Below are 24,635 nucleotides of genomic sequence, written 5' to 3'. Positions count from 1 at the left end.
TCTCATGTTGTACCCTCATGACAACCAATTGAGCATGTCACCTCTTTCTTGTGTGGTCTTTTCTGAAAATGGAGTAAATTATGAGGGTTGTGGTTTTTATTTCTTTTATTCACTTTTATGTTGGAGTGTGTGTGATAACATCTCGCCCTAGTGGTTGAGGAATGTGAACCTCGCTAATGCTGGAGCTGAAGGGCAAGCTCTATATGACATTCAGAACAGCCACAAGTGCCACATGGCTGTCAATTTTCACACCACTGCTGGTGGTATTTTTCACATTAGCCAACATAAGCAGTAAGTATTTGAATACAGACATCTGATGCACAGCTTTAATGTACAGATCACAAAGATAGATTTGCATAGTTAATTTGTTATTTTTTGACTCTCATTATTAAGCGGGCCAGACTCAAAACTATGGAATGCTGTGGGCTTTCTGTATCAAGGGCATTACCGCTGTAATACTGTTAATCTAGCTAATTAATTAGCACAAAACCATGTTCAAACTATTTGGAGCATGTCACAGGATTGATATTACAATTTTAATTATGAGGGTAATGACTTCTTTAAGGTTTGAGAGGTGCAGAGATGCTTTAATGGATGGAGAATGCCGCTGATCCCACATCTAAGACCAGCAGGTTTGTGAAACCTTTATCTTTGGCCTCAACCCCAAAGCTTGGAGCTGTCACTCATCAGGAAAGAACGGACAACAGAATGCTCCTCCTGAACAACCATCAGACCTTTGACTTCAAACAGGTCTTTTGTAAGGTTAAATGTTGCATTGGTTGATGCCACATAAATAGTGAAGGAACCATTGTTTACTACTGTCACTTATATTAGTGATTTTAAATATTAATATAAGTATTATATTATACCATAAATATGATATCTAATGCATTAATTTCATCACTATGTTAAAATACCTCGGCTTAAGGGTTTTCATTCTAATCAAATTCCACTCAACCAGCCTTGAATCTGTGGAGATGCAGCGTAACTTTTACTTTTAAGCACTGTGCTGATCTAGGAGGTGATGTTGTGTCTGAAGTGCTAAGCCTAGATATCGCATTTCACTCCAGTGCACAGTGTTTGGCTTTTCACCGAAGCTGAACACACCTTACAGCAGCAAATGAATCCAAAGGTCTTGATCTGGGAATTCCTCACATAACTGTTGTGCTTTGCTACAGTTCTTCTGATGAAGAACACAAAGCCTTTGGGCTCAAATAGGACTTTGTTCTGTTCACGGCAGGCATTTGTCAAAGGGTTAGGTGGCATATGAAAGATTTCAAAACCAGGGTAAATGGGACGAATAATCACAAGCCTGCTTGAACCAATATGTGAATTCAACAGGGCTCTTCCACAACTGTGTTTAGGGTTGCTAACATTTCCCGTGCTGTAAATTCACGTCATCCCCTGGCAGTGTATGCGCCGTGATAGACTTTAAATGAATGTGAGAACATATGTAAACACAGAACATTTGGCCAGACCCAAAGCTCATTGCTGAAATACAAGCATCAACAAATCCATTGCCAGTTTACATTAACCAATCCGAGAATGTGCAAGCGTTTTGTCACTTCTACAACTACTGATTGGAAATATGGATTTTTTTAGGGGAAACAGAGACCAAAACGGTCCTGCTGTCAAAACTGTCTACCGTGGCATAGAAGCAAAACATACAGGAGAGTGACTTTCACTTGAGCTTTGTTTATGGTTCTCTGTGGCTAATTCTGTGTCATGTCATTTATTCAGTGAAAATGTTAACAAAGCACACAATAATTTGCCTATTTCAAGTTAACGTTTTTCAGCAGGATCAGACATATTAAATAACCTCAAGTCCCAAATAGCCCATGCAGATGATGACAGACAAATGGACAGAACATGTCTGTGTGAGAATGAAGAGTCATTCGTTGAACGATTACTTTCTATCAGTGAGACATTTTTTCATTAAAATAAGCAAACTAGTGTGTGGGAAACTTTTTTTGTCATGTCATACTTATCTAAGGCACCGTTAAAAGTAACGTGTTGAACATTGAGCACAAACAGATTAAAGGAACAGAACATTCTAGAACATTACAGAAAGGGTAAATAGTGCTCGTGTGGTTATTCCTATTTAAGGACCACCTTCGCATGTTCGTACCAAAGGCCTTGGGTCTTTTTATGGATCAAGGTTGCTGTCTTACACATCAGGTTCTCTGTGTTAATCGCAGTGACTTGACCGAGTAACTCAGGCCGAGTACTTGGGGGAAGCAAAGCTGTTACCGACTGCCATTTCTGAAGCCATGAAGAAGGCCGGACCCTTGGCTTCTGGAGGAACATGCCGCTTTGTTTTATATATCAAGACGTTATTGATTCCAGTCCTAAAAGACTGAAAAAATAATACAAAATAATCACTGAACAATATTGGTTATTATCAATACTTAATTCATTTTTCTTTGAAAACATGCCTTGGGAATGTTGACTTCACATTCCAGGGTTGAAGGTCTTTGCAAAAATACTTGAGAAAAAAAAAAAATAAAATAAAAAAAAAAAAAAAAAAAAAAAAATATATATATATACATATATATATATATATATATATATATATATATATATATATATATAATTATATTTAAAATAAATGCTGTTCGTAAGAAATGCATAAAAAATACTGAAAAAAATGTCCACAAAAAATTTCAACACTGATAATAATTAGAAATGAATTAATGAGATTTCTAAAGGATCATGTGGCACTGAAGACTGAAGTAATGACTGCTGAAAATTCAGCTTTATATTCAAATAGAAAACAGCTATTTCAAATGGTAATAATATTTCACAATATTACACTTTTTCTGTATTTATGAGTAAATAAATGCAGCCTTGGTGGACATGAGATATCTTTCAGAAACTTTTTTTACTGACCGCAAACTTGTGAACCATATATGGTTTAGTTTTGTAAAATTGTTAGCAAAAGCCAATTTATGACATATTTCATTATCTGCTTCAGCTTGCCACCTACGTGACCAGATAACCTGATGATTAATGAAAATGTTTGTCTCTCAACATCTTTATCATCTTCATTCACTTTTGTTCAGAAAATTACTGCCTTTGGTTTACTATTGCAGACACACACGTTTGTTTAGTTTGTAGAGAAGATCAGAGGATCTTATATATAACTGCACAGCCCAGGCAGAACCAGTGTCAGTCCAGATATATGACTGCTTTCAGGAATGTGTTCACCTCGATCCTGGATCTCAGGATTGAGTGTCAGCCTTTTCAACATCAACAAGCCTCTACCTTCTAATGCTTCAGCACGTCTTCATGTCCCATGACCTCCGGACTTGCAGTGATAAAAGTAAACAAACATTGTCTTACCTGTTCAGGTAACATGAGAGCCACTGACTTCCTGACGTGGATCCGTTAAGAGCTCACTTCCAACCACCCCTGCCATTAAGGGCCGTGCCTTTAGGGTGCAAGGGCTTTACAGGACGGGGGGAGGCGGAGAGCCTACTAATGGACTTCAGATACATTAAGCTGAAAGCAGCAACTGAAGGAGAAAGGGATGGGGGAAAGAGATTTAGGATGAGAAGTGATCTGTAGAGTGTGAATCTGAACTGGTGTGTTTACCTAGAGAAGGTAAACCTCTAGAGAAGGTCACCAGTAAATGTGTTTAACCACCACAGGTGTGCAAGAATGCTTGTGAATCGCAGTCTGTCGTATTTTTGATAATAGCTCTAATGGGGTTTCATTTTCAGTTTCTGTCTACTCTAAAGAATTGGATACAAAAGCAAAAAAAATGTATAGTTCATTTAACATGTTTTAACGTTTATGACAACGTGCTACAACAGAAGATATACTGAAAAAAAATTGATGCAGAAACACATTTCAAGCATATGAATGACTTTTTTTTAAGTCTCTTATTCTCACTGAGGCTGAATTTATTTGACCCAAAATACAGTAAAAACAGTAATATTATGAAACATTATTGCAATTTTAAATTAACAGTTATTTTTTCATTTATTTTTTTAACTGTTATTTAATTCTGTAATGGTATAGCTGAATTTTCATCAGCCATTATTCTAGACTAGTCTTTATTTAATTATATAATATTTCTATTCTACCTTCTATATGTCATATAGAGCATAATAACAATAAACACAATTGAATTAAGTACATGAGTTGCATTAACTGTTGAAACTGTGACTATATTGAACAAGTTTGTATTGTTGCCTGCATGTCAGTTCATGATCACGTCATGGTGAGTAAGTGCATGCGATCTGATGGATCCCAGTCATGCAGACAGTTACACTTCCACAGCAGTTGTTGCATGTGTTATTTATACGTTCAATCCTGATGACTAATATTACAATATTAGCATGGAATTTGATGATATTTCATCAGACCTGTGCTGAATGCTCATTCAAATCAGATTTGTCTCTGTGATTATCTTGAGAAGAAATGATGCAATTAAATCAAAAGATTTAGCTTAAATTCCATCATAATTATCAAATCAGATTAAGTGCATAGCCTACTAAATGATGTAAGATCCATTTCACATTTTGATCATGCGTACTTTGCATGCATTAAGAAAAATCTTGTGTGAAAAAGCAAAATGAGGTTTAATTTTCAAATGGGAATGAATTGTGGGAAATACATATATTTTAGATGATGCAACAAATCACCATTTCTTAAAAAATATTGTGCAGTTCACTTAAATAGTCCTGCAGAGTAAATTAAGAATTATTATGTCAGGAATAAGTCATTAAAACGGTGTTTAAATAAATCAGTAAATAAAAACCAAATCATATATATTAAAAGTAAAATATTATTTTACAGCTTTAATTTATTATTTATTATATGTTATTTATACTTATTTCATATTATTGCATATTAAATTATTAAAATGTTAATTATTTATTAAAATTATATAAAAATAAAATAAAATAGCTTTAAGCAAGTGATACTGTATCACAATGCTGTCGCTGCTTGAAATGTCATGTCAATTGGAGATTAAATATGAAAGCTTGTGATATAAACAGTAGCCGATGTCATTAAAGTGCACATACGTAATCTGAGGCTTGAAAAGCACAAGCAGGCAGACCACTGACTGTCACACACGTAGCTCAAGCTGCGGCCAGGAAAGCAGTACTCACGAACAGGTGGGCATAGCGCCTGTCAAGCGGGCAGAGATTGATGTGACGGTTTACGGTGCTGCTGGGTATTCTCTTTCCGCACAGACAGCTGTGCTGCACTGAAGGGAGATGTGTTGTCTCTTACAGGGATGGGACACACTGGAGCCCTGCAAATTCTCCAGTCAGTTTGAGTCCAAGTACACTCATTCTATAGGTCATTATTTTCACCTTAATATGAGTAGACTATTTTAACAATTATCACAAACTCAAATATCTATATTTTCTTTTTATATAGAGATTTACAAAAATAACTGGAAATATTGTGTTTGGAAATTCAAACAATAAAAGTAAAAGAGACATTTTCAAAATGAAATCCTAATTTTGTAACTTTCTCTTTTATAGTTAAGACTTTATAGTCAAATTTTCACTATTACTTTGCAGTTTTATAAACACTTTTTTTTTGCCGGAATTCTACCGTAAAAATACGGTAACAACATGTTAGGTTTTACGGTTTTACCTTAAATTTAAAATTAAATACAATAGTTTCATTTACTGATATAATGTTAATATACCAACCTATCAAAGTACTGAAATCTGTTTTACACTGATAACCACCAAATGCAGGTGGAGATGAGAAAGTCACATGATGAACCAAAGCCCATCACAAGCAGATTTGAAATAATAACATATATTGAAGGTGCACAGTGTCATTCACACAAGCACTAAACACCATCATGGTGAGACTCATTAAACTGAAATATGCAATAAACATTTATTTAACAACATTAGATGTAATATACAACCCTAATAAACATAACTAAGAAGAAACTATCATGGCTAAAAATTTGAAATGCAATGCAGGGAATTCTGGGATTGTCAGTTTTTCCCTGTAACTTTTACAAGAACTTACCGTTAACAGGTTTTTACTGTAGCATTTTCACAGTTTTTTACCGTTAAAATCACGGTCATAAGTACTAATACAGTGGGGGGGGGGGGTGAGCTGACGTGATTTTAAACCATATATTTGTGCATTCTTGACATTCAAGCCTCAGTTAACTTAATTAAAAAACATGAAAGCAAGAAGTTCTTTCTCTTTCCTGTTTTTTTAATTAACAGTGAAAGCCAGTTTGTCCTTTGCTTTGTGGTAAAGCAAGGCGAATCTCAACTGACAGGCCTAATATTTTGAGCGTCTGCTGTGGATTTAATAAAAATTCCATCCAGCTCAAATCAACAGATGTTTTATTGTGTAATTGAACATAACCTCTATCTTTATCCTCACAATGACAAGATAAATCTAAAAGCCAAACTGCTATATATCAAACATATAGACCTCGCTTGTTTGGAGGTGCAGAGCATAAATGGTTAGAGTCGGACTCGTAATCCAAAGGTTGCGGGTTCGAGTCTCGGGCCGGCAGGGATTGTAGGTGGGGGGAGTGAATGTCCAGCGCTCTCTCCACCCTCAATACCACGACTGAGGTGCCCTTGAGCAAGGCACCGAACCCCCAACTGCTCCCCGGGCGCCGCAGCATAAACGGCTGCCCACTGCTCCGGGTGTGTGTTCACGGTGTGTGTGTGTTCACTGCTGTGTGTGTGTTCACTGCTGTGTGTGTGCACGTTGGATGGGTTAAATGCAGAGCACGAATTCCGAGTATGGGTCACCATACTTGGCAGTACTTCACTTCACTTTAAAACTCAATTTTCAGTACCTTGAAAGCAACAAATAAGCTATTTGTGTGATTTAATCATACAACAGACCCAGTTGCATTGACATAAACATTTCTACATATTCCTCTTTATTCAATTTGATTCAACCATTTCCTTGATTTGTCTAAGACAAAAGAGGCAAAGTATGTTTCATTATAAAACTTGACCATGAAATCAGTTGTCTCCATCTGAAACATTTTCCTTGTTTAATAATGATTCCTAAGGATTTATAAGAATTACAAGGACATTAAGAGTCATCAGAAACAGAAGTGTAAGCACAGTATCCTTGGACTTCCTGCTCACATTCATCCTTTTAGTCCAGCGTCAGAATAAGTGTCTAACATTTTCAACCCAAACCCGTCTTGACTCAGACACGATTTATACGTAAAGTTCTTTGTTGACCTAGAATAGCTATTATCCCTCAGAAACCTTGAACCAGATGAAGGTATAGTGATTTTTACAAAGCACCACAGCATGTGGTTGGTTTCAGAAAAGGGAGTCTATGAGCCTCAGAAAGCATGAGAGCGAGTTCCATCACCTCTTTTTTCCAAACGTTTTTCTGATGTCTTTGAAGCCTCATCGAGAAGTCCATTATGAAGCAACAAAGTTGAAATACAATTAATAGAGTAAAGGGACCCTAAATGCCCACTCTCCTATGTTATTTGAAAGAGAAATCTGTTATCCTTCTTGTATACTTTGAAGATTTCATTTATTTATTTTTATAAAACACAAAGTATTTCATAAAAGACCTCATATGAGGAGAAGGTAAACTGTAAAGCTAGGGTTTGTAGGGTTTCGCCTTGGTGCTTGATGTTATTTTTAAATTATTGAATAACATATGTTTATGAAAGACATCTATACAATGCAAGCACATTCGAAAAGCCGTTTCTGAAGATTTTCATGAAGTGAGAAAAATTGACAAGATGTTACATAAAATCAACTCTCGACTGAGAAAGCATATCCTACATACATTAAAAATAGTCTATGCTATGCAATTATGCATGCCACGTAAACAGCCACGGTCAAAGAGCTATGAAGGACTTTATTCCAGCCTGAAGTCACATACAAGGTCACTTCAGATGATAAACCTATACCACAGCTTTTATTGTCAAAAAACATTAGTGCACTTAAAAAAAATCATGACTTGAATAGAACTTCATAAACAAAAAAGGAAATATAACCTTGCCTTTCTGCCTCATTCTTCTAAATTGCTCTTTTACAAAAAAGGAGGAGTGTTTTTTGGCACATCGTCAAACACTTAACATCACTCCACGCTCCTATAAACTGAATCGCAATACGGCAGCATGTTCCCAAAAGCAGAAAAGCCCGACATCAGTTTAAAAGTGTAGTCAATAGCCTATCCTTCATGTAAAAAGGGGCTACCAAGGTCTCTCACCATTCTTTCTTTGTCATGTAGAGATGAAATCTCTCAGGTATTCCAGCAATCTTTTATTAATTAAAGGAAAAATGCATCTCAAATACTCCAGTGGCAAATAAACACATCCAGTTTCCTTCACTTTTTACCTTCCTGTCTCTGTTCTAACTCAATAAACTCTTTCTTGCATTGTCACTTATCAAATGCATTCTAGCCTACAATTTCTATATAGTAGGGTGTCCGTCCTGGTAAAATTCATCTGAAGGCAGCTGATTGTGTTAAATGAAATGTACAGTATGTGAGGAATGTGGTGCCAATAAGTAAAAACTCAAAGTTAAGTAAAAATGTCATTTTTGAAGTAATATGTGAGCAATGAGGTGAAACACTAACCTGTGCTCTTACGGAGACCCTCGGGGTGCTGTGGTATTTTTGTTATGATTTGTTGTCATTGATAAATAAATCTACAGCATTTTTTTGTGATGTCATTCTCTAGAGCGGAGGTCCCGTATGATTTCTCTGTAGAAATGGAAGAAATGTATGAAGTCAGACATTGATTGAGCCGTTGAACTCTGCAGGAGTGTACTGAAATAAACGGGTTTGGTGTTATTGGTACGGTATGTTACTTTCGGAGTGTGTTCAGCCTTTGTTATGGCTGAAAACTGTTTTCATACATCATTAAGGATGCATGATTACAGGCCTAAACTTTTTCAGTATGAATTCATATATGTTGACATTCATATTTTGATTACATTGGCCATAAATGCATGTTTTTTTCAAGGTGGATCACTACAAAACCTGTATCAATCTTGCATTAATATCTGATTATATTATATTATTCTATAAAGAACTCTGTCATTGTGGACAGTTTTGTCAAAATCAAGAGCCATATCTCGATCTCAATATACTAAATTATCATTCGTTCTGTGGTGCAAATGACATAACATCAAATATGTTTTTATAAAATGCCCATTTTGTCTCATATCATACCGATTTTATGTATCCACACAGTTAAATTATATTTCCTTTTTTTTTTTTTTTTTGACAAAATTTGCATTATTTGAAAATTTTTTGCAGATGATGCACAATAAATAAAAATATGATCTTTACCTTGATTTTTCTGTTTTCACTACAACTTATTTTATATAGCCTATATATTGCCACCTATTTCATTAATTAATAAGTACCTATATTATATTATATATTATTATATTATAATTAATAGGTAGTTTTTAAAGGATATTTATTACCAAATTTAGTTTTTTAGGAAATTATCTTATTTTCTTCTAGCTCATTATTTTCTTCTAGAAAGATAGTATGCTTAGAAAGAATGTAAGCAAGAAAGAAAGACATTTGTAATACAATTTTGTAAAATTTTTATAATAAATATTTTTAATCATTGACAGAAAGATGTATCTGCTCAGTTCAGACAGATGTAGTAACCCAAGTGTGAATGAGACATAATGCTGTACAGTCTCTGTATTATATTACAGCTCTTCATTCAAACCATCTGTCTGAGATGATTCAGTTATGAGCTGCACTTGTGCTTATGACCATAAAGGTGCCAAAATGATCTGAGCCATTATTAATCAAATTTTTATTGAATAGCATTTTGTCTTTGTATTTATTTCTGTGAATCTTCTCAGGTACATAGCACCTGCATTCATCTGTAGGCTGAACCAGATATGGCATAATTATGTATGTTTTTATTACTACAACAGACAGTCAAACCTCACTGTTGCACTGTTTACAGTTACTTTGAATCATATTATATTCCTACCTGCTTTGATTTCCATTCAATTATTTCAGAATTGTTTAGTTGTCAAATAAATACATCCAACAGCACCATCTAGCGTTTAATTGTAGATATCACTGGTTGGAAAGATGCATGTAATTTACTACTGATCAGTATTGCAGCATATCAGTGCAAAACATTAAATAACAACATTTCTGGTCATTTTAAAAATCAAGTAACGGTGCTATACAGATTTTTTTGAACTGGCATAGAAGAAAATTAAGATTCTCAGTTCCATTATAACCAATGAACATTTATAGTTGACTAATGAGTTGTTCTCATGCCATGATTACTGCAGCATTGGGTGCAGTGGACTCTGTTATTAAAATATTACAAACTGTATGCATACAGTATGAATGAATTCACAAGATCCTTTTTATTAAAGGATGACCCTGTATATACATACGCATATAATCTGGCACTGAGAAGAAAATGTTGCTGCATTAAAACAATGTAGCAAAGAATAAAAATGAATGTTGTTTTAATAATAAAAAATTAACTGTAATTGCAAACTCTCTCCAGCAGAGAACGCAATAGCTTTATAAGTCCAAAGGCTGCAGAAATAAAAAATGATTTATATTTTTAAATAAAAGTATAAGGCGGCACACACCCACACACACAGACACACAGACACACACACACACATTATACACATATGGTTGTATATATTTGCAGTAGCATTTGTTTGCTATATCAAAAGCAAAGCAAAAACATGCAAAAATCAGCCTTTTTACTACATTATCATTCACGTTGATCTTTGCATGGTGTCGGTCTGCAGGGTTTTTCATAATGACAGTAATAAAACTTAATGGCCCAGGATGTTAAAGACAGGCCTGTGCTCTCCTGGCACAGATGATGTGCTGTGGAGTCTATCAATGGCCATATGTTACTGGAAATCCACCTGTCACTGCCTGGCATTACAGCATATAATACTTTTATTCAGATGCCTTTTTAGACTTTTTTCTAAAACAGTTTTCAGACTCTTTCGAGTTTATTTGCCCTCTAACAATGTCTAAAGGTGTATACTCCCACCACAAAAAAAACACTCACATTGAACCAAGTCATGAACCATATCTCAATCCACCATATCTTAAATTATAATTTACTGTATGGTGCAAATGACATTTTAACATTTTCTAAATAAAATGCCCGTTTTATTAGTCTTGCTAAGGTTAATTTCACCCACAATTAAATCACATTTTCACACTTATTTGACCGTTTGCTTTATTAGACAAAACTTAAAGTTTGATTCGATTTGGAGGCGACACACAATAAATATATATTATTTACTTAGATTTTTCTCTGTTTTCTCCATATGTCATGTTTCATCTCAAGTCACGTGCTTTTTTAATAACTATGTGCACTAACATCTGAATTGTTGATTGTGGTGGAAATGACGTCAAAACTGAGGGAAAAATACACATCATTTTAACACTATAAATATTGAATGCAATATTTCTTATATTTTAGATCATAGCAGATCAATGTATTTTTAAATAAATAAATAAATATTATATGCTGTCAAATTATTAATCGTGATTAATCACATCCAAAATAAACGTTATAGTTCACATGAAATATATACACGTGGTCAGAATTGTTGGTACCCTTGGTAAATACAATCAAAGAAGGCTGTGAAAATAAAGGTGCATTGTTAATCCTTTTGATCTTTTATTTTTAAAAATTCACAAAAATCTAACCTTTCAGTGGATAATAAGAATTTAAAATGGGGGGGAAATATCTTTATGAAATAAATGTTTTTCTCAAATACACATTGGACACAATTATTGGCACCCCTAGAAATTCTCATGAGTAAAATATCTGAAGTATATTCCCATTCATATTCACAATTTTGAGCACTCCAGGGGGATTATGAACATGAAATTATCCAGCCATGGCTTCCTGTTTCACAGAAATATAAATAGGAGGGAAAACAATGAGAAAAACCAAATAATTTATTTGTAATGTGCAGCAAAAGATAATTGAGCTTCACAAATTAGTGAAGTGGCTTTAAGAAAAGAGCTAGAGCAGTGAAAACTCCCATTTCCACCATCAGGGCAATAATTAAGAATTTCCAATCAACAGAAAATGTTATGAATCTGCCTGGAAGAGGACATGTGTTTATATCGTCCTAATGCACGGTGAGGAGGAGAGTTTGAGTGGCTAAAGACTCTCCAAGGACCACAGCTGGAGAATTGCAGAAAAAGGTTGAGTTTCGGGGTCAGAAAACCTTTTAAAAAATCATCAAACAGCACCTACATAACCACATGTTGTTTGGAAGAGCTTCAAGAAAAAAATCAAGAAAAGAAAATGCTTTCACCAAAAAAATCTCCATAGCATATTCAGTTGTCAGACACGACTGGAACTTCAAATGGGACTGGCTTCTATGGTCAGATGTAACTAAAAAATTTGCTTTTTAGCATCGAACACTCAAGATGGTATGTGTACAATGAAATATACTGCTGTATTTTTGATGTTGGGGGCCTATATTTCTGCTGGAGGTCCTGGACATCTTGTGTCTTGATGCCATGTGTCTAAACACATGGCATCATGGATTCTATCAAATACCAACAGATAAAAAATCTAAAAGTGACAGACTCTGTTAGAAATCTTATAATGGGCCATGTTTGGATCTTACAACCAGACAATAATCCAAAAACAAACCTTAAAAACAACACAAAAATGGGTCACTGAGCACAAAACCAAGCTTCTGCTATGGCCATTCCAGTCCTCTGACCTGAACCCTGTAGAAAATGAGTGAGGTGAACTGAAGAGAAGAAGCATGGAGCTGGGAATCTGAAGGATCTGGAGAGATTCTGGATGAAGGAATGGTCTCTGATCTCTTGTCAGGTGTTCTCTAACCTCATCAGGCATTATAGGAGAACATTTAAAGCTGTTAAAATGGAGGTTTCAAAAAGTATTAAATAAAAGTGTTACTGTTAATTGTGTCCAATGTGTATTAGAGAAAAACATTTATTTCATAATGATATTTCCCCCCATTTTAAATTCTTATTATCCAATAAAAGGTTAGATTTTTGTGATAGATCAAAAGGATTAACAATGGAGATTTATTTCCACAGCCTTCTTTGGTCATATTTACCAAGGGTGCCAATAATTCAGTGTGTGTGCAGTGTATATTTTTTTGTGTAGGCCTATATATAAATACACACACATGCACGTATATAAGAAAAATATGTTATGTTTATATATTAAGTATATTTTTATATAACATGAATATAAATATATGTAAATATTTTCATTTTTCAGTTTATTTATTTACATATAGCCTACATAATAAATATACAAAGTACACACATATATATATATACACACATATGATATATTATGTGAACAAAAATGCGATTTCAATCATTTCACTGCACTAATTAGGCTACTATATTTTTATTGCTAACTTAGCACTTTTCCTTAAGCTGAATCTCTTGTTATATATAGGCTACTCCTCATTTAAGTCGCTTTGAATAAAAGTGTTAATGTTAATGAAAAATAAAGGTGGTTTTAATATGACATAAAAGTAGCTGAAGTTGAGGAAACAAACGCCGTATATGTGTCACTTTGTATCCATATCATACTCAGTATGTAGGCTATACTAGGCTACTATACTAACAGCCTGACACCAGCCAGACCCGTCAGACTGGTCTAGTAACCGCTTGGTGCCGCCTGTGGGAGAGAAACACGGAAGACTTCATTCAAGGGATCCTCGCAGACACACGGACACGAGTTTCTCCCGGTAAACATGCTCCGGTGACGCTTCTCCAATGCGTCCTCGCGTTTTACTCTCATTCGCAGGGGTTTTAAGTGGAGATGTCTGGAAACACTTTACTGCATGGACTGATTCTCTTATATTCAATTCACCCGCTCGTGCTCGCCGAAAAACCGGGTAAGTGAACAAAAACACGGCAGATGATCGGAAACAAAAGAGGCTGAGGCGTCAAAGGTTACTGGTGGAGGACTTTGTATAGTTGTTTGCATTGAACATGCATTTGTGATTATATCATTATAAGCAAACGTAGGCTACAGCTTGTTCTGAGAAGATATGATGTTTCAAACTTTGTTACAAACATTATACTTTGTTACTTTGTTTCAAACTCTCGAGCGCAGTGAGTTTGACTTATTGTAGAAATAGACTTGGATTAAGGTCTCTTAATACCTAAAAAGTTGGTATCCTTACACTTTATTGTAGATGAGATATTTGGTGTCTGCTTTGGCTCATTAGAAAATGTGCTGACTGTGTTGAAACAGCAGTTGACACAACATGCTGGTGCAGTCTGTCCATGAGGACAACTTTCCCTCGAATCACTCTCTCACATTGCTGTGCCTGGATAGATAAAGCAGCATCTGCTCTTCAGTGTGGAAACGCATGAGAGAGGTATTTTTACTGCTGGGATATTCCTTTAGGACTCATTTGAACCTTATCCAAAGTAGCTTACTGTGCAGGCATCGAGACAATACTATGGAAGATATATCTTTGGTTATTAAAGGAATAGTTCAGCCAAAAATGAAATATTTTACTGAATGGCTAAGGTTTTCGAGCCAAAGATGTAGAATCAACATTTAAAAAGTATCTATATGACTTGTGCACTAATTCCACGTCTTTTAAGCCATATAGTACATTTGTGTGATAGACAGACCAAAATCTAAATAATTTTTCACTGAAAACCTTGCCATCTGTCTTAGCTCTCCTTGGTGGGTTCGTGAGAGAACCAGATTGTGGGCCTATGTTTGATTTAGGAATGAATCATTCTGAGTCTGATCTTTCCAATGAAATAGTTGACTTGCATTCATGCATTTGGCTGAAGCTATTATTTAAAAGATTAGCCTAATTCACTCAAATTTTAATTCTCATAATTTACTTAACTTGATGTCATTCCAAAACCATCATATGTGGTTCATCTTCGAAAATCAAATGAAGATATTTTTAATGAAACCTTAGAGGTTTGTAGAATTTGTACTTCCATCAGGTAGCTAAAACTTAAAAGATCTGGAAAAGGTCATAAAGGCTTCGTAAAATGAATCTGCTTTCATTCAAGTCTTGTGAAGAGACACGATCGCTTAATGTGGTGAACAGATTTATAACCTTTTAAATCTTTTAAGTTTTGGTTACCTTGACTTTGAGTAGAGGGACAGAAACCTCTTAAGGCTTCATTAAAAATAGCTTTGAGTGTGTGTTTTTAAGATTAAAGAAAGTCTTGAGGGTTTGAAATGACATGAGTGTGAGGGAAGTTTAATTTTTTTAGTGAATTACCCCTTTAAAGGTACACATTTTATGGGAATCGAACCCATGACATTGGCATTGATCTACTGTTTAAAGCTACTGGAATGCTGAATCACTCGCTAATTCAGTCCATTTTTATGTTATCTATTGAATTTTGCTTGAAGCTTGAAAACTTCCACAAGGACTAATTGCATGGAATAGAGCAGCAAGTGCAATTCTCTTTTTGTTTTCCATGGAAGAAATGAAGTCAAGTGGGTTTGAAACGATGTATGAATGAGTAAATAATGTCAGAATTAGGGCTGGGCGATATATCGCATGCGCATCTGGTCAGTAAAGCCGGTTCTGTGATTAGCAGTAAATCTCCATCACCTGCTTTCAAATGGAGCGGCATTTCAGCCGTAGTTCACTGTCAAACTAGGCAGTATCGCGTTCATTATCGAAGGCGATTCATCTGCGATAATGAAAGTGATATTGCATAGCTTGTCAGTGATCTACGGCTCTGTGTATTAAATGCCGCTCCATTTGAAAGTAGGTGATGGAGATTTACTGCTAATCACGGAACCGGCTTTAATAAGAGGAAGAGATATTAATGGACTGTACCCTATCGCATGCTATATATCGTCCAGCCCTAGTATTTTTTGGGTAAATTTTCATTAAAGTGTTTCAATCAAGGATGCAATGCTTCAATAGTATCACTACCCTTGATGTAGTTAGTGGTTCCATTAAGAACCTTTAAAACCATGGAAGCTTTCCATTGCACAAGACGTTATTTATAGTGAAAAAAGTTCTTTAGGTTTAGAACATGTTCTTCACACAAGAAAAAAAAAATGGTTCTTTTAAGAACTGTTCACTGAATGAAAGTTTTTTTTTGGGGAACCAAAAATGGTTATGGCATAATTCACTGTGACACCCCCCTTGAGGAAGTTGAATATCCTCAATTAGTGTGAACCCATATTTGGTGCATGTTAGGAGATAGTCGGATTGTCTGTACATGCAGAACTCTCACTGTTGTGAATATTTGTGTTCCACCCTGGGGCAGACGATGGCCAGGTGTTCCTCAACTTGCTGAAAACGCTGGTTTTGAAGCTCTGTCATGTTCTTCTCTGTTGGGATGAGCGCAAGAGAAAACTGAGTCTGGTTATTTTGAAACAATGTTATTATTGACTAATTTAATTTTCAATTAATAGCCTAGAATATTCTTCAAGGCAAGACACTAAAGGCAATATTTTTTTTTCATGCATTGGTCAGTTTTGAGATTTTAAACTATTTGGCTTTTCATAAGATGTTGTTTCAGACTAGTTTAAAAAAAAACATCCAAAATCGAGGTTAAAGGTTTATCTATTAGCTTCAGTATGTTTCAATCACAAAACATATATTTAAAGGCCACATGCACTGAAACATACATTTATATTGTTTATATTCTGAATGTTTTTACTGAGAGGTTTGCTCATAATTTGCCTGATTTTATACAACAATTTATTCCTAAAAATGTAGTGAACATTTTTTTTTCTCTTCTTTTTCTCTCCTGGCTGTTGACAGGGTTTTCTGATTTATGGAGGGATAATGGAGATTTAGATTTATGGAGAGAGATTAAAAATCCCTTCTGTAAAAACCTTTAATATGTCATCAAAATGAAACAAGAATTTTAAACCAGGCTTTATCCGATGTTCAGATTTCTGTAAATGTGTGCAAATTAGTGCATATTTAATTAGTAGTCTCATTTGCATATTTAAACAACATTTCAGAGAGTTTGTAATACAAAAAATGTTTGCAAATTTTAATGCGATCAGTCAATGGGGGTATTTTTTTAACCCTATTTAATTGAGGTGTCTTGCTTTAAGTAGTCATAGCTTTTAGTTCGTTTGAATGGCCGTGATTGACATGTGATGTCATTCCTCCACCACCTGCCCGAAGGTTTCCGTCCGTTAGTTTTTTTTTTTTGTTTGTTTTTTTTGTACCGACCCAACCCTACATCTGGAGTTCAGACGCCACCACAAAGGCCACTGTGTGTCCGCTAGTATTTAGCACTGATGTAATACTAGCTAAGGTCAAAGAAAGCATTTTTAGTTCGTGCGGGCGAATGTTCCCTTAGAAACACACCGGAGCTATTTATAGCATTGGTCCCATTTCAATCCTTGTGTCTTTTAAGAATGCCGCCAATGTCACAAAACTCTGGGGTCTCAGAGTCTGTAATGCGCATACATCAGCATCAAGTTCCTGCGTGGCTGCTGGAGACTCAGCTGTCTAGAAGGAAAAAAGGAGTTAGTGGTGCCATCACAGGTGTGAGTGCCTTTACCGTGGAAGACAGTGGCATAACGGAGCTATAACATATCAGTGAACACTAACAGTCTTGACAATACTTGCACAAATGCTGATATACATAGCGTGGGAGCTCTTCACCCTGGAATCATCCATATGACTTGTGTCCTCTGGCAGCTGACGATTTGTCACACCACCTTTTGTCACTGATCAGTGAACATATGTGAGGAACATCTCATTTCCTCTCTAATAAGGGTGCTGTATTGTCTTCTGTTTTTAATTACAAAAGTTATACTTAGATCTAAGCAGAGGCATCTTGTGTTTTGTTTTGTCTTAGGGGCATGTGCATGTCGAAACACTGAGTTAATGAATCTTTTTGCTGGCTGATATAATATTATTTGGTTTATGTTCGGTTGGCGTGTATTGGCTTGTTAGGTTCATGTAATCAGTATCAAGCATTCTTGTGCATTTAAAGTCGTGCTTTCTGTTATGTAATAGATTGGATTGCTGTTTGGATATATTAAAGAGTTTAATGAGTCTGGGGCTTGGATCAATAGTGTTTTCTAAGAAATAAACTTTGAAAGCTTAAATTCAAGTGATTTCTTCGCCGTTATTAGTGACACAAAACTGAATTGCAAAAATAGTGAGTGCATTAAATGCCTGATTATGTTTAATCTGACAACTTAAAATTTTGCTCATTTTTTGGGAGAAGATCCATTGGCACAGCCTGATTTATTAATTTTTTACCAAACTTTTGTGGATTTTAGCAGCATTCAGGCAGCTTATTCAGTGTGTTATTCCATTCACATTTCAATGTCAAAACCAAAGAAGAACTTGACTTTAAAAAGCCTCTTAAGGTCATTGCACACTGAGTCAGAAATTTTCGCATGTGTTTTTCCGTTTTTTTCGTATTCCCCATCCTTTCCTATCAAAACGCATGCTACGGATGTGAAAACGCAGAAAATCGAACCTGATCTGAATTTTTTTTGACGGATGAAATTCTCATTTCTTTTACAGATGATGGCTGTGGTCATTATGTCCTTGGTCAAGAGAGTGGTGTCTTGTCCTCCAAGAACTACCCAGGAACTTACCCCAACAACTCCTGGTGTGAATGGCGGATCCACGTACCAATTGGCCACACTATTGTCCTTAAGTTTGGAGACCTGAACATGGAGAAGAAGGACTGCGAGTCAGACTATTTGAAGGTCCTGAAAGGATCGTATGGGGCAGAAAATGGTGAGCTGTTTTATATCATGGTGCTTACATAATATGTTGTTTTCTCAGCCATTATCTAGCGATTCCCTAGTGGTCACTATATCCTCCGTCTGGGTCAAACAATATATGAAAACCAGATGTTTTCAGTGGTGAATGATGGTACAGCTTCTTGTGTTTTGAGGTCATTATCTTTTATCAGTAGGGCTTTCTTGTTTGATTAATGGAAAGTGTGAAGGTTTAAGTTGTTTTTGTCTTGGTGGTTTTCTTGAAGCTTTATTGCATTTCTCAACAAGAAGAACAATAAGTCTTTTGCTGAATATTACACTAAAGCACATTCTGAAAGCCGCATTTGAATTTAAAAGATTATGTTCAAACAGGTTTCCCAAACCTCCTTTGGTCGTAAAAACAGCCTCAAACTGATACCACTGGTTGAGCCAATGTTGCTGTGTGAGGCTGAAACAGAATGCTGTAGGAAACACTGCTGTATTTAGAATTCTAATTTGAGTCTGGTTGCACTTGTGCAATCATATTGTGATAGTTGATCATATGCTCTTTAGTCAGTGTAAACTGCTCTAGATCACATTACTGTGAGTAAACCTGAATAAAGCGCTGTTAATCAGAATGCGGTCATGAGTCGGCACCAGTCACACATTGATAAGTTTACTGTAAAGCAGGAGGAAACCACAGAAATCAGTTTATGGTGAAATGTTTAGAAGTCTTCCCATTTCCTAAAGGATTGTCACTTGTCGTCAACCATTTCTGAAAATTGGAATAGTGCACAGATGAAGTAGTATTCTGAGTGTAAATGCATTTCAATTAAAAAGGTAACGAGACTTTTCATGCCAGAAATTTTAAATATTTTAACTAGATTTTCTTGAATAAGATTAGGTAAATGTTTAAATGGTTGCTCCCTCAAAATGCCTTGACTTGTGGATACGTGGTCAAACATAGTATGTTGTACAAATCTGTGCACTATTTTGATCCAATTAATGTGTGTTAATGGATAGCACTGCAGCTAACATTTCATTATTGATTATCTAAGTGTCAAATTTGGCAAGAATGGAATTCTGGCACCTTTAATTCAAAAAAGGAGAAAAATATAATTGGCAGTTTTTGAGTTCATTTCATTTCCTCGAAAGAACATCCCTGTTCTTTCCAAAATCCCAACAGATCTGCTGGTTACACCTGAACCTCTGTGTGATGAATGTACTCACCTACTGCTTTGTAAATGATAGATGGAAAGGAAAAGGATATTGAAGATCTGCACTTGAGGCAAATGGGCTGTTCTGACTTATTAGGCTATCATCTTTCAACCCTAAACCTGAGGGCTTTCTTGGTCGTCCTGGCCAGAAAAAATTAACTTCCCTTTGTGTGGGCCATTGCTGTGGATAGATCAAACAGCATCATGAGAAGAGACTGAATGACATGAATTTTCCCACATTATGTCTGGTTCCTCCCCAGCCAACCCTTTAACCACAAACCCTGTTACGGTGTGAAGAGTCGAGCCTCAGCCACATCCACTGATCAAAGCCTCCTGCAGCGGGATGACTGGGAGTGATTATTCTTAAACGGCAGTTGAGAGACGTTGGATGACTAAAGCTTTGTGTTGGTGCAGAGTTTGACAGTTGTGTCATTCACACCTCTCGGTGTGTGGACCCTTTGGTCCGTTCAGTCGTAATGTTTTATAGATTAAAATGTGCTGATAATCATCAGAGTTTATCAGAATCTTATCAGTGTACGGGGTGTTATCCTTCATTTAGCAGACATTTCATAAGCTTTCCAGAATGCCTTTTTGGTTTCATAAATGACTTCTACAACATTTTTGGCAGATTAGAGAATTTTTTAGTTTAAGATCTGTACTGTCGGGTTGATTTTATAAATTTTTTTGTTCTTAAAAAAAAAATACAAAATTTACGAGCCATCAATGCATACATGTAATTTTATTTTTGTATAATTTTATCTATGTAACGTTTAGGTATTTATATATTTTAGATGCAATTTATAAAGGCATCACTTGGCAAGTACTGTTTTTTTTTTTTTTTTTTTTTTACTTTTTATTTATTTATTTATTATTATTATTATAGATTTTACTTTCATTGTGCACTTGGCAGCTGTTTTGAACAATTTTGAACCCAGTTTTGTTGGATGTTAATTTATTCATTTTATTAATACCTCAGTATGAATCTAATTCCTTATCTAGGGTTACATTTTCATAAAGTTTAATAAATTTACTTGCATTTCATCTAGTTTACTGGGAGTACTGTGGCGGTCCGATGCCCAAACCTACACAGATTCACACTGACTCCAGCGAGCTGACCGTCCGCTTTCGCAGCAGCCAGCACATCTCTGGAAGAGGATTTCTGCTTTCATACTCCACTGAAAACCACAAAGGTATCCTTACTTTACAGTGAAAAGTGTGTATCATCTTAACACAACATTGTTCATGTGTAGCTTCAGCTCTCAGTAATCCACTGTCTTCCTGTCTCTTGGCTGACCCTCATGTTAACCGCCGTGCAGTGGCCGCATGCTGTGGCTTGCCCCCTTCCCTCATCTGGATGCTTACAAATCATTTAGGGATGTTTGAACAAAGCAATGTTAAAAGGATAGTTCATCCAAAAATGAGAGTTGTCTTAATTTACCTACCCTCATGTAGTTCATGAGGGTATAGAACTCATATAGAACTTTTCTTTTTTTAGTGCTTGATAGTCTGTGGTCATTGTCTGTGACTGTCATGTGAGTGTGAGTGAGGTTTATGTCCAAGTATGTATATGTTCTATACATGGAAGTGCAGGAAGTGGGTCTGTCATCCTGTTGTGATGCTCATGTCCTGTTGTTGTTGTTGTTGTTGTTGAGTCGAGGGCTTGTTTCCTTTGTGGAGACACTTCTCATCTGCTCCATTTTTACCCTCATTGTGTGGCCTCCTCTGCTTTCCTCCTCAGAGCTGCTGACATGCTTGGACAGAGGCAGTCATTTCCCAGCAGCAAAATACAGGTGAGAGTATTTCTTCAGCATATAGAAGCCTGGAAAAAGTTACACTCACAAGCTGGCCAATAAAGCCGTTTTTCAGTCTTATAAAAAAGCGTATGGGTACTTTAAATTAAACATTAAAGTATACACTTTACTTGCATTTAATATGCTTTCTATGTATATAAAACCAATTTTGTAAATTTAATTTCATGCAGACACCAAAATGGGATAACTCATCTTTGACCCAAATTATTATTATTAACATTAACATTATATATTAACATTTTGCAAAATATTACACCATATACTCATTATAGTGAAGTGACACGTCATACACTTATATTTTACTAAACCTGTTAGTCTTAATTATTTAATGCATGTTTAAATTAATCTGTTATGAAGCATGCTATGACACCGTGTGTAATTGAATATATTTTTACAAATAGCCTTATTATTTATGTTAATTTAAAAACTGCATTATGCGCAATTTACATGTTTGCATTTTTTCTTTTAAAGTTGAGTGTTGATGATCTATTTAAAAATAAATAGTAATTATATTTAAGTTTGGATTAAGTTGTTAGGCTTAAGGGCTCCCTATAGTTTTAAGCATAAGATGATCTAGATTTAGAACATTTAATCTATAAGTGAATGTATTTAAGGAAAGAGCAACTTCTTCAGTAAACCACTGTTTATTAAAAAAAAAAAAAATCTGCTGTACCGAAATCATACCAAACCGTGATGTTAAAACCTAGGTATGTAACGAACTGCCATATTTGTGTACCGTTACACCCCTATAATATTATAATGCAAATAACCTTTATAAAGTTATAACTCAATATTTTTCAGAGTTTTGATTAAACATTCATTTGGATTATTATTATTATACAGTGTATAATTTTAATATATTTATTTGCACAAATGCAATGCAGTAAAAAGTCTTTAAAATTAAAAATAAGAAAGATCCAGGCATAATTTTCAGTTATAAATGGAATGACACTTGAGGCAAGGGAGGAATGTGAAACCAGTCATTTGACAAACTCTTTAGATAAAGTAAAATTGCATTTAAATCATCATCAATAGCTCGAATATACATAAATATAGTGCATATATTGAGAATATTCAATATATATTGCCCAGACCTCTCTACAGCTGTTCAATTGAAATATATAAAAAGTCAAAAGACATTACATAATAAAAAAGTAACTCTAGGTAATAGTCACAGTTTTCCAGACTATATCTCATGCCATCAGTGCTTATAATTTTAGTTTTTCACTCAGCTTCATCTCTCCAGAGGTGTCGGCTATAATTAACTGATGTGCTGTAAGCAGATATTTGTCTTTGTTCTCGTCCCATATAGGAAGTACTGTCCGGCCGGATGTGCAGCGGTGACGGGAGACGTGTCTGGGGACATTTCCTTGGGCTACAGACATGTGAGTTGCGTCTCATTGTTTTTCTGAGGTGTGGCTGGCATGCCGCGGCTTATTCCGAGTCCGCAGGAGAACGTTAGGCAAGCTGCTGGTTTGTTTACAAGGCCGACGTGCAGCCAAGCAGATGCTCGGCGGGGAGCTTCCTGAACAGGTTTCAGATACAGCAGCTCGGCCAGGAAAAGCAGCTTCTCTAAGCAGATTTTCCCACAGGTGCTCAGGCCCATAGGGCCTTCACGGGGAATGTTAAGCGGGCCAGCGGTCGGGGGTGGAATGTGCTAATGGCTCGTCCCATTGTCTGACAGCCATTTGTTGTGACAGGGCTTGTGTGTGTGTGTATGTGGAAACCCTGAGGATACGCGGTGACAGATCATTTGTGCTGCCTCCATTGTTCTCCCTGGTCACTTAGTGGGCAGTGAACTCTGAATGAAAGGCGTTTATGTAATTGTGCATACCTCTCCAGCGAATCGGGGTCAGAGATTTGGGTTACGTGAGGGATTGGCCGAGCAGCAATGGATAGTTTGATGTGGAGAGAATCATGTGCTTGGGCTTTGAGTTATAACTCAAGAAGTTAAGGGCCTTTCTGAAGGCTTAGCATTGTGGTAAAATCTCTTCCTGTTTGTGAAAGCTAAGCTGGCCGAGCTTTATATGTGTCATGGCATTGATTTTGTGAGGGTAACTGAAAGGTTCTTTTCATTTGAATCAGATGTTTGTTGCATGAGCGTAGCTTAACCTCTTAAAAACCAAAAGTGGAGTAAACCTCACTGATCACTGTGAGAAGGAAAACTGCTGTCTGAGAACATGAGTGAAAATGCTCCTATTTTGCATCTTTTACATGTTGTTATATTATCAGCAGGATTTAAGAACAAAATTCCAAAGAGCATTTTGTGCATCAAGTAAGAAAATCTGACTTAAGTTGCTTCCTTTTTGTACTTTAAAAAAAGTTTAAATGAATTTTAAAGTTTTAAAATGTGGTGTCAGGTTTTGAACACCAACCGTCATGTAAAAATAAGGAAAAATATAAATATATAGTAGTTATGATCTGAAAAATAAATATTGTATTTATAGTAATAGTTCATAGTAATTAAAATGTTTAATACTTTTGCTTTTTTGAATTTTTATTCAGCAAGGACACAATCATTTGATCAGAAGTTATGTATAATTTTTATTTAAAAATAAAATCAAGTAAATGCTTTTATTTTGAACTTTCTATTCATCAAAGAATCTTAATGTATTACAGTTTGCACAAAAATGTTAAGCAGCATAACTGTTTGATACTGAAATAATTTCTGAAGGATCATATTACACTGAAGACTGGCGTAATGATGCTGAAAATGAATTTATGCCATCATTGGAATAAATTAGTTTTTTAAAATATATTAGTAGAAAACAGTTCAAGTTAATGAAGCCTTGGTATGCATCAGACTTCTTTTAAAAACATAGAAAGATTATTATTCAAAATGTGGTGAATAATTTGCAAAGAATTATTACATCAGTTGCTACAAATGAGAAACATACTTTTTGTTTGTAATTATGAAGTTAAAAATAACAAAAATGCATATATAAT

General features: G+C 35.5%; 1 protein-coding gene across 1 annotated transcript in view; it reads left to right on the top strand.

Annotated features, from left to right (window-relative positions):
- The first annotated feature begins 13,668 nt into the window (after positions 1-13,668).
- LOC306843639 (discoidin, CUB and LCCL domain-containing protein 1-like) overlaps positions 13,669-24,635 on the top strand; it is a 30,831-nt gene continuing 19,864 nt past the window's right edge. Inside the window, exons 1-5 of the mRNA XM_079375228.1 lie at positions 13,669-13,868; positions 18,480-18,698; positions 20,925-21,068; positions 21,617-21,668; positions 23,002-23,074. Coding sequence (XP_079231354.1) covers positions 13,793-13,868; positions 18,480-18,698; positions 20,925-21,068; positions 21,617-21,668; positions 23,002-23,074 — 564 coding nt within the window. The 5' untranslated portion in view covers positions 13,669-13,792. The remainder of the gene's footprint in view (positions 13,869-18,479; positions 18,699-20,924; positions 21,069-21,616; positions 21,669-23,001; positions 23,075-24,635) is intronic.

This window comes from Barbus barbus (genome assembly GCF_936440315.1).
Source record: "Barbus barbus genome assembly, chromosome: 24".
NCBI lineage: Eukaryota > Metazoa > Chordata > Actinopteri > Cypriniformes > Cyprinidae > Barbus > Barbus barbus.
Note: the sequence above shows the minus strand (reverse complement) of the source record. Positions and strands in the feature narration are given on the sequence as shown.